This window comes from Ambystoma mexicanum, chromosome 14 (assembly GCF_040938575.1).
Source record: "Ambystoma mexicanum isolate Mex_15411 chromosome 14, UKY_AmexF1_1, whole genome shotgun sequence".
NCBI classification, from domain to species: domain Eukaryota; kingdom Metazoa; phylum Chordata; class Amphibia; order Caudata; family Ambystomatidae; genus Ambystoma; species Ambystoma mexicanum.
This window is the reverse complement of record NC_090940.1, coordinates 306,713,187-306,728,489: the sequence shown is the minus strand read 5'-3', so window position 1 is coordinate 306,728,489 and position 15,303 is coordinate 306,713,187. Positions and strand designations below refer to the sequence as shown.

At 42.6% G+C, this 15,303-nt stretch overlaps 1 protein-coding gene across 1 annotated transcript in view; it reads left to right on the top strand.

Moving 5' to 3' along the window:
* The first annotated feature begins 519 nt into the window (after positions 1 to 519).
* The window catches only part of EFCAB11 (EF-hand calcium binding domain 11), a 1,000,500-nt gene continuing 985,716 nt past the window's right edge, over positions 520 to 15,303 (top strand). The window contains exon 1 of the mRNA XM_069637434.1: positions 520 to 746. Coding sequence (XP_069493535.1) covers positions 663 to 746 — 84 coding nt within the window. The 5' untranslated portion in view covers positions 520 to 662. The remainder of the gene's footprint in view (positions 747 to 15,303) is intronic.

Sequence of the window (15,303 nt, the reverse complement as noted above, 5' to 3'; positions counted from 1 at the left end):
AGTAATGTTACATGGACCGTGCCAGACCGTAATTTATTGTTGTCTGTTCAGGAGCATGTATCAGGTCATATTATTTCCTGTGATGTCCTTAGGTTAGAGTTCACTTGATGAAATTTCCTTTCATGCCATTATGCTAATTACTATTTGTGAAACTTCAAGAAGAATTCTACACCTTTTTGGTCACAGAATGTTAACAGGTATGTGCCGCTCTTTTGTTCCTGAGATACCCTCGCTAGTTTGTGACGAACAGTGATCCTATTCAGTAGTCTTGGAGGAACATGAAACCGTTTCAAGATGGCCATCACATGCTATGTTTCGTCCTTCTTTTATTTCCATCATGAGTAATTCAAGTGGATAGCCTTGATTTTTTTCTCTCAACTTCCCCATTTTCTGGGCAGCAGGGTTCATCGCAGGCTCTCATTGGTCTAGAGAGCGAGCCTTCACATTGGCTAGTTGAAGGCAAAAAACACGACCCTGCAGTGCACTTCATGCACTCAGCCAATAGCGATAGCGAAAAAAACGGCATTGGACTTTCGTTGTTACTGAGGCAGCCAATAGGTGCGGGATTTACGGTTGCGCCGCGGAAGTTGAAGCTTTTGTACGGTTGCTGTGCAGTGCTGTCACGCAGGAGCCCTTTATCCTGCTGTGGTCCTATCCGCAATATGTTAGCTTCCCAGATTTGCACCCGCCAGCCAGGACAAGGGGTCGAAGGAGGAGGCGCAGCAGACACGAAGAAGCTAATAGAGGTGTGATGGCGTTGTGTTTGGCGCTGGGGAGGACTGTGATGCGTTGAAACAGTGGTTAACATGGGGACATGCTTGTGAGCTTGACCCGGCAGGGTGAACATGGAACAGGACATGCAGTGATGCAGGCACACATTTGAACTGTTACTGCAGGGCAGAGAGGTTTGGAATGCTTAAAGACAGTTTCTTAGTGTGTATTGGATTGAATATATGTTATGAAGAGATTGGTTTATTACACATCTTTGCAAAATATAAAAGAACTTAAATACATTTCCAAATTCCTCACATGCATACAACTAAAGCACACATTTGTTCAAATGAAACGAGCGATTGCCCAGAGGGAAGTCACGTTAAAGACTAATACGATAATTATTCACTGTTTTTATGCAGATGTTTCGGGCTTCCGTGCATTATGTCTGCACCTCTATGCATCATTCGCAAGTGTAGTTATTGTGAAACAAGTTAAAGATGTATGGCGAGCCACTGGAAAATACTGCAAGGCAGACAAACACAGTTCCGGGGTTATTTAAAGAAATGCAGGCTTCAATTGGAAAATAATACAGAATGCTTAGATTGAATCAAACCCGTTGAGAATACAGGCCAATGAATGACAGCTCCCAGATGTGGAGAGGTTTCCTGCAATCGGAGCCACATAGGGGAGATTGGTACTTTGGTGCAGAGGACATGCATGATGCAGTGGAACAGCAGGCATACGACGTCGAAATTGGGCATCATGGACCAAGAGCTGAAAGAAGCTCCTGGGTAACACGGATATACCTCTGACCAGGAGCCATGCTCAGTGTGACCAGGCGAAAGAGGACTAATAAACATGCTATTTTATCATTCACAAACGTGTACTCAAATATTAACTGAGCAAATGCATGTCCAAGCACACACAGAACAATTGCTAAAACTGCTTGAGAATTTCATGTGAACGTTAGAGCATTATAGATTGCATTCAATCGTTCAAAGGTATTAGAGTGCTTTGTCGTTGTAGCTACTGGAATGCCATAACTTCTATTTGGAAGTTGGATGTAGGGAATTTTTTGAGCAATAACCTCATTTCTCAACATTGTCAGATCAACTTCAGAGAGCTAGCAACTACACCCACCCCAAACAAAACTTCAAAGTTACTAGGGTCCAGAGACACTGAAATACTGGACCAACTGGAATTTAATGCAAGTAGGACTGGATGAATAGTTTTGATGCTACATTTAGCAGCACACGTATTGTCTAAAAAGCATTGTGAAATGTGTCCTCACAGTCCCATTGACCATTGTTTTGGATTATCAAGATGGAATTGTAGGTGATTAACTGGGAATACTGACTTTCTAGCTGGGACTATACTGGGATTTTGCTTGCTGGGCATATAGTGTGATTTGACACAATGCTGAACACAACACTATAAGGGCATACCTCAGACCACATCATAACTTGATAGCTTCAAAGAGCTAGAAACAAACAAAAAAAAGATTGGCACACATTTCTTTTTTTTCTCCTAGCCTGTCAGAGTATTTTATTCAACAATTAAGTTACATAGACGTTATTTGAAGTACAACCAGCAAGTAAACTACATATTCGCTTTATAGAGCCATAAATGCATCATTCTTCAGCTTGATGTTAAAGTACAGTTTCAAGCAGCATCAAACAAACCCTTATGCTGAAACGATGCGCTCTCCTTTTTGGGCTTTACTATTTTGACACTGGCCACCGAAGCCTTCTCTGCCTCAGCTTTGAACTGTGGCTTCAGTGTAGCCCGCACCACCTGTGCACAGATGTGGGAGTAACGGATGTAGCTGAGCCCAGCATGACGCCGGTATGCCACCATCTTCATAGCCGGTATTTGAGAGTCTTGGTATGGCGGTGGACGGGCAGAAGAAGGCGTCCAAGGCTAAAGGAGACAAACGCTATGCATAGCCAATAAGAGCGCACATAATACGGCATGGACATGAAAAAGAGCGTGCAAGTGCAGATTTCGGCGAAAGATGCAGACTGGCACACATTTCCTAAAGATATGCAGAAACAATCCTTTCAAATCATGCAGTTTTTAAGAGCATGTCATTTTGCATTCTTAACATGCACGACTTGGAAAGACCAGAATGCATTTAAAAGCCAGGACTGTTTTTTTTTTGTTCACACTTGACATTGGAACACGTTAAAAACTCTGCTGCCTTAATAGATACACCACTGAAGAGGTTGTGCGATAAAGGTCTGCTTCTAGGCTGCAGTTTTGTTCTGCATGATTTGTATTATAATTGCAGTTCCACAAAAAGGCATACCACCAAATACCTTCTGTTTCCTGCTTGTTCTTTGTATTCTGGGACTTTGCTCTTCGGAGTGCTGAGAAAAAGACTATTGACATCGGCATTGGATGGCATTTACCATGTTGGAATCGGCGTTTGAAGGATGAATAAGTATTTTTGGCATCATGGTCAGTTAGCTTTTTATTTTTAAACAATACATCTTTGTGGCCTAGTTTACCTACTAGTAGGGCACACAGAATGAAGCGCCAACACTGAAGGTTTTGACATCCAAATGGCAAAATCCACCTGTTATACATAACGTGAACGGTCGCTTGTCATGGATCACTGGATATCTTCACATTTTATTGAAGCTCATGGTGCAATTTTGGGGTTGTTTTAATGTACCAGAGGGAACCGCACAAAGCTCACAAACCTTACTGGCCTGCTTATCAGGTTTCCAGTCAAGGATACATTCTTTGTTTCTGAATTGTTTAGGCTCAGTTGAATGGTACATCTTTTTTTTGTAGGAACAGCATCTCGTGTCTTAATATACACTACCTGTGTATCTTCTGGCAACACACACTAAAGTGTAAGAGCGTGCTGAGACTAAATGTAGGTCCACCAGCAACCGTTTAACCATATAGAGGTTCGAAAACAGGACAGTGGCAGTTACATTAGCAGATTCATGAGCCATCATTTTTATTTTTTGCTTTGAAAAGCACACAGTTCAGAACATCTACTACCCATTTGAATATTGACATCTGGGACAGATGTACCATGGCTTGCAAAAGCTGCAAATGTTGCATGAAGAGTTACGCAGTCACGAACCGCCATGTACACAAGCGGATGACCCGAGAAAGGAAGTAGCTTGCATGCAGAGGAGGATATGTTATGGTAATAGGAAATTGGTAGGATGGAGGTGTCTGCTGCATGTCCCAGCAACAAACCAGCAGAGTTAAAAATGAATTGCAGCATCTTTAATCCCTGCTAATTGGTATCACTATCATAAACTGGAACACTTGTTTAGAGGGTAATTATTTTCAAAGTGACGTTTTGTTCCTGTTAATCTTAAATTTATTATGGGGGGCTGAAGGCTGCAGCAGATCCAATCAATTTGATCCGGGAGCGGTATGATACTGGCAAAGTCTTCAGTGCACTTTAACCAGTAACTTTTGTAAACTTCATTTTCTATTTTGCCATTATTACTGATACTATTACCGTGCGTTATAAATACAACTTTAACGAAAGGACGTTTATTGTTGACAAACGCCCACCTAACATGCTTTGACATGGATTACGATGGAACGCTCTGGTGGAAAATCCGTAAACCCTCGTTAAAGATGTTTTTCTAAATTGTAACCCGTTTTAAGAACACACCAAACAAGAATTGCTGAAAAAGCTTGTGTCCACCAGCAGCGCCAGTGGTCAGTTTTTTTTATTGGAATGTGAGAAGCATTTAAGATTGGCCTGTTGCACCACCGATGATGACCTTACAGTATGTACTTAGATGCCCACATGTTCATTACCACCCAGTGAGGTGTGGCACAACTACCTTGAAAATTAGGCCGTGGCTTACTTGGAGGGTGATTTGGGTCATATTTTTACATTAATGGCGCCTGAAGGCTTTGTTGACATCAATTTGGTTCAGGAGAGATGTGCTACTGGCAATGTCCGTAGGACCTTTGCTCTTGTGTGCTCCTCCCGAACACAACACTTCCAATAAAATAAACATTGCACAGTTAAACTTACTTTGAAGCTTAGACCCTGGCAGTATGAGGTCCTTTCTGTAAATCCTCTGCTGGAAGCCACTGTTTGTACTAATGACTATGCTTTCTGGGCACAGGCTGGCTGAGTCCTCTGTAAAAACGGGGCAGGGGCGTTACAGGTCATGCAGCGTAACGTGCGTGTACTAAATTATAAAGTGCCCTCCTCTTCCTGCCTTAATCCTCAATTTTTCTGTCAATCAATCGCCCGCACCTACCTCCAAGCCCACCGTCTCGGGACATCCACGAATTAAAGTACTACATTTTACCTCGAAGCATGCGCAAGAATTAAGAGCCCCGAGTGTTAGTTCTGTGACGGGATGTCAGTTACACTGCTGCCATCTAGTGGCCGTTATGTAAATTGCTCCAAACGCCACAAAGCTGGAGTTGATAAAATCGCGTGGGAACACAGAGCAACATGATTGCCATGCGCTGAATAGTAGTCACCAGGAACAAATAGCGCCCGGCTATTTCGAACCCTGACAAGTGGAGGTGTGTGCTTAACTCTGCCACAGAGTCCGGCACCAGGTGCATGCCCCCCATCCTCCACCCCCCATAACATCTAACTGCTCTACTGCAGTTTTCGTGCTTGTGTCTGGGCCAGCTAGTTTCTATATGTGCCGGCAGTTGTGGATGCTGCCTTGGTGTTGAGGTGGTGACTACTTGAACATCACCCTAGAATCTAAGGTTCTGTAGAGAGGCATATGTGTACGTCACTTCTAGAGCCCGCCACCTCACCTCCGTCATAGTGGAAAAACAGTAAGAGAGCATTATGTGTGACACCTGGTATCGTCCCAATACTGCATTGAATATATGAAAGATGTTCAACATTACCGTACCCTCGCACTGATGTGGTGGAAGGATGTCTGCATACACCATTGAATATAGAAGAGCTGTAAGTGAAATCCGACCAGAGTAAAGTGACGTCGTGAAGAGAAGACACTAGGACGCACTGAAACAATATGTGAGTACTTAAAGAATGATGATGTAACTAAAGTATCAAAAGAAACATGTGTGAAGACGAAGAAATCAAATCCACTAAGTAGATAAGTGAGAAGATAATTAGCAAATGTATATATGCAGAAACGCAAGGTAAACAAGACATATAGAAGCTTGCTGCAGGAGAAAATATAACGCAGGTAAAGTGGCCATGATGGTAAAATGGACACCTTTTTCATATAAAAGTGAGACCAGAAGTCTTGAAGGGAGAAATCGGAACTGCAGAGCTGACGGAGGCTGGAAAACAGCTTTGTGCGAGTAACAAAGAACATTTGTTTGACCTGCGATCAAGGATGCCACATCAAGAGGCAACTGTAAGGCACAAGGGGAGTAAAAGACGATGAGCTACATACGCAGGACTTATTTCTCTTCGATAAAAGAAGGAGAAAACATTTGCAAGACGGAAAAACCAAGACTCCAGAGGCCAAGAGGAGTAATGGCACCCAGCTTAATTGAATTAAATAGCACGAAATAAAAGGTTGAAATGGACAAAATCATGGTCTCCTCGCACATGGTGCAAGAATTGAAAACAAGGCCAGTTCATTAAGCTCCCATTGAAGATAGTAATGTACCTACACTCCCTTAAAAGTCCCAAAGAAGAGAACAGTCAGCAAGGTCAGCTACAGAGAAGGCTTGGTTCAGGGCCTAACCGATGAGAGATGGTAGGTTAATTGACCAAAGTGGGCACTGGTCGGATGATCTCCGCACCTGGGTTTCGTTTTGCTCGCATGCTGCTAACGAGCCGAATGTCCAAGGTTGGAAGAGGGCCAGCCAATCACAAGAGACTATGCAGCATGATGCCATACATTGTTGCAGGGGCCAATCTGTTGCTGTTATTCTGCTATTTATCTGTATTAGAGGTAGGAAGAGATAGTTCAAGGCGTGCTTTCCTGACCGGGAACTGCCAATTATGTTACTAATCCATAGCGAAAATATAAGCATATGTTCGCTTAAATAATCCCTCCTTTTGATGATGTCCTACCTGATGCACATCGAAGTACAAAGCCTTTGTATAATCAAAACATATTCAACAGTGTGTGAGCTGGATCTGTTTGTTCACCAGGGTTCCCTACTTTATTTGAGCTGAAAATAAAGTAGTACATTGCCATTTTTCTTGAGTCTGTCAAGTTATTTCAGTCTGAGATCATTTATTGGTAATTCCATCTGGCACTTGGAACGCTCCAAGTGCTACTGCACAGTTCCTTCTATTCTCCTGTTGGTGCATACCATAGAAATTAAATGCCCCTTGCAAGCCCACATTACTCTTATGGTTTGAATGCTGTCACAAGCTCCACCCCAATGTGTGATGTGAGCAAAGTTCCTTCCTCACACCCACAACATGCAACATTTGTCTTTTCCCCCATACCGTTTTATGTGAAGAAGTGAAGACCTATACTGAGCCTGATTCACCAACTGTTTTTCAATGGGAGGATCCTATTGAAAAACATGGGTGTTTGGGCACACTGTGTAAGCAACAATTTCCAGATCCCATCCTGCAGTAACTGCCCATTCGCCAATTTTAAGGTTCCATTATGTAAAGATAAACCTAGCCAAGTTGCTAACCAGAAAGTTGTGTGGCTACCACCAAGGTTGGTGCCTTGTTTCCGGTTAGTACCTGGACAGCTGTGGCAGCCACTTTATAATCCTCCTGTACCAAAGTTGATTTGACACAAAACCTTGGGTCATAACTATTCAATGAAGATTGCGCAGGTCAGTCTTGATTCTATTAAAGGCACAGAGGCAAGCATCATGCTTTTCTTTATTGCTGGCCATCCAGCACTTCAAAACATTAAACATTTACATAGCAATTTCTGCTTTGAACAGCGAGAAAAGAAAAATGTAATGTTTAACTCCAGGGTATCTTTCCAGCACTACTAGTCCCATGAGCCTCTTCACTTCTGGTAGTCCTGAGGCAACTATGCTCCACCTATCCGGGGCCTGCCCAAGGTATGAACTCCCCCAGCTCCAGGTAATTTCCTCTTTCTTTAACTGAACAATAACACGAGTCCTTAATAATGATTTCTGGAAACCAATCCACTCCACTCCACGTCCTGGACATCCTTGGATCTCTAGAGCTTTCGGCTCCACAGGTCCAACGGGACAACTCACCTTGTCATGATCCCAAACTTCAGAGTCTTTCAAGCTGGCTTCTGCTCGTCTCCTACAAGGAATGACACAAACCAGCAAAAAGAAAGAAGAAAGTACCTGGGGCTGGGGGAGTTTATACCCTGGGCAGGCCCCGGATAGGTGGAGCATAGTTGCCTCAGGACTACCAGAAGTGAAGAGGCTCATGGGACTAGTAGTGCTGGAAAGATACCCTGGAGTTAAACATTACATTTTTCTTTTCTCGCTGTTCAAAGCAGAACTTTTTGTTTTAAAAGTTTAATGTTTTGAAATGCTGGATGGGCAGCAATAAAGAAAGAAAAGCATAATGCTCGCCTCCTGTCTTGACATATAATCTGATATACCAACATATGTAATACTGTTAGCTGTGACCCCTTTATGAAATCTTCCCTAAATAAAATTCTTTAATCAATCCACTTTACAAGCATTGGTATGGTGTTCCTAAAGCACATGAACATTTTAAAATGAAAAGAAATTGTATGATACCTGTATATCCAAAATCAGTTTGGTTGTGCAAGGTTAGGATTCTGTCCTCTATTTTGGGTGTTTTTCCTCACGGACAATCCTATTGAGGTGTATGAGGTTTGTGTCATTTATTGAATGTTGCTCACTCAATGGTTGACCATGGGATATTTTGGATCACTATTTCTGATTGTTCGGATACAATTCAGAATCAAGAATTTCAATCAATACATTTTACTACCCATGTAGATCTCTTCACAAATACATATAATACATATCAATGCGTCCATTGTGTAGTCATGACGAAAGTTGAATCATTGATCCTGTGTTTGCTTTCAATGCTAAAAAAGAGAGCTAATCTGCTTTATTCACAGCACCTTGACAGAACATGCAATTTTTTTAATTGGTATATCCGGAAGCCATGTTTGTGTTGGTGTAGTCTGTCATCTGGGTAGGGCCGATCTGCTATTAATTTGATTCTCGGTGCTCTTGTGTAAATCACTGATTATTTGGCTCCTTTGCATCTCTTGAGGTCAAGATGTAATCCTAAATGGTGGCAATGTCCACATGAAAGTTTATGCATATGTTTTTCCCTTCCCTATTATATTCATTAATAAACTGTTCATTGTAAAGAAGACAATGTCTCCCCTGTGGGTTTCAAGCTTGAACGTTTTAATGATTTCAAGCAAATGCAGCTCTTTAAATGGACTTTTCTGCAGACCCATCCCCCAACCCCCAAATTCAGAAGTTATATTTTACATGATTAGGTAACGATGGAAGAACTAATGGTCGAAGTGTGGTGTTTGGGTACTGTGAGACAGGCATGGTATACCCAAGCTACTCCTCACTGATGAGGCCCAACAAGGCCGATACATGTACGGGAATGCTCGTAGTCTCGTGCAGAAGGGATGTGACCTAGCAGTTTGGGCTGGACTGCCCCTTTTGGGGTAGGACCAAGCCTGATTTGCATATGGTCTTTCCCTTTTTGTAATGGCTTGGCAGGCGAAGAATGATGGCCTGGAAGGTTGCCCAGAGCAATGCCAGAGGTTAAGATTCATTCTAAACCTTCCAGCCATCACCTCTTTGTTTTTGCTGTGACTGGACATACCCCATGAAGGCTGAGAGAGAGTGGGTTGGGGTATAATTGGGGTAAGGGGGGAATACCATGTCTCGCCCCAGGTAGTCTCCTCCCAATCTCCTGTGACCCTCCACTCAAGTGGTCCTCTCTCGCTTGTCCATCCCCAGGTTCGCGATCCAAAAACTTTGGCCCCTCTCTGTTCACCTCAATGGAAGATCCTGGGGGAGTAGGTGGGAGAATACAGTATGGTTTTTCACAGTGCACACTCGTGGGAGAGAAACAGTTTGTGTCTTATTTGTGATGTTTGTACCAATGGTAAGAAATCAAACACACAATTGTAATCTTTTGGTTTCAGTTTAGTTGCCAGTAGCTGTTCCTCTGTTATTTTTCTGGCTTTTATAAGAGAACTCACCAGCCTTGGTTTTGCACAACCTCTTGCCTGAAAGTGCCAACAAGGGTGTTTTTAATGCCTCTTTGAAAGTAAGTTTCACGACTCTCCTGTTTAATGCGATGAAACCAAACGCAAGATGTGCCCCGAAGTATCTTTCTAGAGTGGTGGGTTTCTTAGCATGTAGTGTCAAATTAACTGCTGTGGTTTGCAAGTTAGTTTTTCTGAAAATACATTTCTGCATCTAACAAAGTAATTTTAATGCTGTGTCCTTAAGGGTTAGGTTGATGTTCAAAGGATTATTATTGAATTATTCTAGATTAGGTTTATTGCATACTGTGGAGCCATTAATGTACCTTTTCAAATGCTGAAATACGTTTGTCAAAAGTGCAGATGTTTAGGAAATTAAGTTGTAGCATATTCTTAATCATTTGGCTTCGAGCATAATGGCTTGTTGCTCTGGCGCTTAAAAGTACTCTACTGTAGCAAGACCCAGATGGTGCTCAGAGTAGGCAATGTGACAAGACTATCTAATGCTCATTCTATTCTACATATTCCTGGCTTTTGTTTAAAATGTCGTCCGTCTCTGGTGTTGGAACATACATGGAATACCAGTGAAGCAATATGACAATCTTACTGCCTAATGCATTTCATTTTTGCTCACTACCAATTGCATCTAATGTTCTCTTTCTAATGGAAAGGCTAGCAGCCAACCTGTTCACAAGGTTTTCTAGCTACTCCTTTGCTCATCATCTACCTATCTGACTCCTACCCCTTACTGTTCTCTCCCTCAACCTCCACCAATGCCTTTCCCAACCGCTGCCCATCCCACCACAACCTGCCCCATCCTGCATACCTCCCCACCCCCCAAACACTATTCTGGCTACTGCTCCATCAGTCGATTTATCCACTCCACTCATCTACTACTCCACTCATCTACTTTAACTGTCAGCATTCATCTATATCTGCATCCACTTCTTTCCCCCTCTCCCCTCCACCTCTGAACTAATCATGGGCTTCTGGAATGCCAAATCCCTATGTAACAAAACATAACTTCTCAGAAAGCACTTTGACTCCCTTCACCCCAAACTCTCTGTGATGGTTATTGTGGTAAGTTGTGTGTTAGGGTTGTTGGCTTGCTTGGATACACAACAGCCCTGCAGTTCTCCATTTCGTCTCTCACTTTCCCAACTGTCCCTCCATGTTCCATCTACACACACTTATGACCCAAAGATGGAATAGAACACAAACCTGATAATAGCCCGTCCCCCCCCACCCCTTTAAGTGGAATTAAGACTCCTAGGAAAAAGCACTTAAACATAACCTGTGAACAGAACAATAATGAAAACATGTAAACACAGCTAATAAAATAACTTGCCATTAAACATATGCGCTTAGACACTTGCATCTTTAAGTCTCGGTCGTGAGCAGGTAACTTGCACACCTGCCTGGGATGTGACAATTCTCTCCTGAGGGGTCAGAAATGTGAGATGGACAAGTAGATGGAGTTTTCTCACAAGTAGCCATTTTATGAAATAATAAGGGTGAGCTACCGGACAACCTAAGACTAAAGGGAAAACGCTGTATTATCAAAAGGTATCTGTCACTCGCACATCTACATAAAACAAAATCATACTGGTATCATATGGCTATTTAAACTCAATAAAATAACATATATTCAAACATAGACTTTGTAAACGTATATCCTTTATGACCAGGGTCAGACCCCCCACCCCCTCCCCAGGATTAATTCAGGATATATCTAACCAAAGTTCAAATCGGGAAAGTTCTTTTCAATTGCCACGTTCCACTCAAAATACAACACCAGTCCATAAGTCTTTCATTTGGCACTTGGATAGTCTTATTGCTAAACAGGATTTATCACTCTTATAAATGATTGTCAAAGTGTCCACAAGCGCTTGCTTGATAAACCAAAAGACTTTATATTGAATACGGATTGGAAGTGTGACGACAATTTCCCTTCTTTGAATAATAACCACTTTCACATTTCTTCTTCATAAACAATAACATTTTGTCAGGATGGTTTTACTGCAATTCATCATAACCCACCATTGGACATGCCACTTTCCTTCTACCACATAGCAGTACTTCAACTATCTTCTTACTGGTCCACTTACCTGCCAGGACTAACCACTAAAGGCTCCTTTCCTGGTATACTTGCCTGCCAGGATACAACTCTTACCACTACTATAAGTACTTGTGGTGAGGTTTGCTTCAAACTTTCCACACTTAGATCCTTATTGTGGAAAGTTAATAAAAAACTGCTTCTTGAAAAGTCTTTGACTTTCAACAGGGTTCACAGCTTCTTCCACAACTGTACTGTACACATTCACATTGTTTTCCCCACTGTTTTGTTTTCTACATGCAATGCAGGTTATAGTCCTCTCCCCCTTGATGATTTTTACAAGAAGGGCTTTTCTCCTGCCATCTCTGGGTTACTTCTGCACCACCAATGAGCTGCTTTTAATGTTTCATTTTCATGTATCTCTCATTCAAAAAGCTGCATCCCCTTTATCTATAATTGCCTTTCTTTGGCTTCGCTTTTCTGGTTATCTTCCCTTTCATGTAATATCCCTTCTTGTAGATTACATTAACTTTGTTCCAATATTGCCCCCTCTTTACTTTGGCAATGGTGGTTACAATATTTTTTTCACTCTCTCTCCCAACATGAGTTAAGCCAAAAATGATTTAGTTCGGTATGCAAAAGGATTGCTTTGAGCCATCAGTCTATTGTGGAGCCCCACAGGGTTACCTAGTAAAAGCCAACTCACTGGTCTTTCCTTGCACTTCCTTTGGACACGCTGCTGCTTTTACCTTCTTTCGCCGGGAGTATTTGGGTGTCTGACAGCTCCGGTCACACTCCCGTTGCTCGCGCCTCCTGGAAAGGGAGCCATCTTTGCTCCTTGCATACTCCGGTGAAGGCCACCTACCAGAGTAGGATGCTAAACTCTTGAGAGCTTCTCTCTCCTACAGGACAGCTAGACCCAGCACAGCTTCCCGCTGCGCATTCTCTGCATTCGGGATTCCAGACTCCTGCAAAACTCTCAGCTTCATGTCCCGCTGACCACAAAGAGGTGGTTTCCGGCATCCTCTTCCTGCTGCTTCCACTGCTGCTTTCTAATGGCCTGTACCTTAAGGGGCTTTAAATATTGAAGTCCCGCTCAGTTGTGGGTCATTACGACTGCACACTACAGTTCTGCGACTCTGAACCCCTCTTCCTCTTCTCAGTGCTAAGAGCATTATGGGACTTGAAGTCCCTAATGTTGTTTTTAATCTTCTCTTTCCACTCTGTTTTAATGATTTATAGAATGTATCTTTAGGGGAGGTTTTTAAAGGAGATACTGGTTGGTTCTTGGCTTTATAATTCAAACCTAAGGTGTAATTATAACTATCAGAAGTAGTGGTATTCATTCTCTGATCTTTACATAAATCATTCCCATGTTGATCATAAGGGTTTTCACAGCTGACAATGTGGGTAATCTTGGGAAGGGAAGCCTTACTATGACAACGAGCCATTAGGTATTTCGGCATTTTAGAAACCTCACCCTCCGAAGAACATGGATATTGTGTCTCTCCTAAAAGTCATCCCATTCCTTTTGTGGTCTTCTCCTCACAGGAGATCCTCCTGGCTAATACCACCCCTAGGGTTAGGACCAGGTAGCGATTCACTTTCCCTGGCCCCCTGAGAGGAGACTTTAGACTGGGATTCTGTAAGGACTCTGTAGAATTAATCACAATCTCCTCGCGTGACAGTCTTCTCCTGTTAAGGTCTGGTTCTGATACCCTGACATCACAACGTCCTGCCAAATCTCTTCACCCTCAACATGTCTTTTCGCCTCTCCACCCTCCTTCTTGTCCTTTTTATATGTCCATTCTCTTACCATTTTGCATTTATGTACTCTTAAAGTTCCATATAGAGCCATCTTCCACCCTCCCTGCTTTAGTCAATACTTCTACTGTCACGACTCTCCGTACATTGATGCACAATATCCTTCACTTTTTTATCCTTACTAAATTCCCCTACTCCATTACATTGGCCCCACGTTCTAGAACTATGTCCAATTCTTTACGTTTACATGGTACCCCCACAAGCTTCTCATGTACATCCTTCAACACGACTTCCTCACTCCTGCACATGGCATTAACCCAACGCGGGTGCAGCCTCTTATTAAGATCTCTTCCCCTCATCCATCGAAACAGAGATACACCTGTTATCTCATTAGGTGTGGACCTCACCCTCCAAATCCTTTCTTCCAATGCCGTCACATCTATCCTATTTCTGCTTGCCAACTCATCTGTCTCTACCAGTACTCTGTTAAATCTTTCTACCAACCCTTTGGTTTCATGATGATAGGGTTGCAGTGGCAGTATACAGCAAACTTTCTTTTTTTGTATATTCAACTATTTCCCTGCCCTTAAACGGGGCCCATTATTACTTATTATCATTGAGGGCTTCCCTTCTCTCTTCAAGGTTTGCTCTAAGAACGCCACAATATCTTAAATCTTATGTGGGGACACTATCTGTATTTCTGTCTACTTTGTATCAGCATCCACCTTTAACCTGAGTAAACTTGATCTTTGGCGCCAAAACATAAGGACCCGGAATATCAATTCCTAATCATTGGCAAGCATATGAGGGAGACGTTATGGCTAATTGTACTTGTTTGCACACCTTGATACTCTTATCAGAATGTATGGATTTCCAGCATTACCTTGCTAGTCATTCCATGTTCATGTCCACCCCAGACCAGCAATACCAATTTCTCATCTTTCTCTTGTTGCTGTGATGCCTGGATGGCATTCGGGGGAAATCTGCACTAGTCTCTCTCATAATCACATGGGCAGAATCGGCACATGCCCACAAAGTAATATTCCATCAACGGACAGTCCTTTCCTGATTTCCCAAAACGGCCCAAATATCTCATCAGAAACGATGAATTCCCCATATACACGCTAACAATTTACGCTGAATCACTAAGTATTTTGTCTCCGTTTCTGTGACTGCACGTGAGGCATGAGTCACAATGGGTTCCTTACCATTCCTTCTTTTGGACAGAACTGCCACTAACCCTTTAGCACTGGCATCCACCGTCACCACTGTAGGTTCTCCTCGGGTGCTGAGCAAATCTCTTCCTTAATTCCCCTGCCTAATCACACACCTCAGACCGCTTGAACCTTGCATCCTTTTTGAGCAGTATGCACAGTGGCATTTGACGAACTAACTGTAATATTTCACCCCTTCTTTGTTTGTTGGCCTCTTGGTATCCCTAATGGCTTTCATTGCCCCATTCCTTTGGCTTGTACCCTTGTCCATTTATCACATGGGCCAAATACTCCCCTTGTTTGGCAGCGAATATACACTTTGTGGCTTCAATCCTCTCTCCTTAAGTCTATTCAATACTTTGTGATCTCTCGCGGTGTTCGCTTCACATTTAGTTTCCCGTATAGCAGTATGTGGTTCTGATATACTATTGCCTTCTTG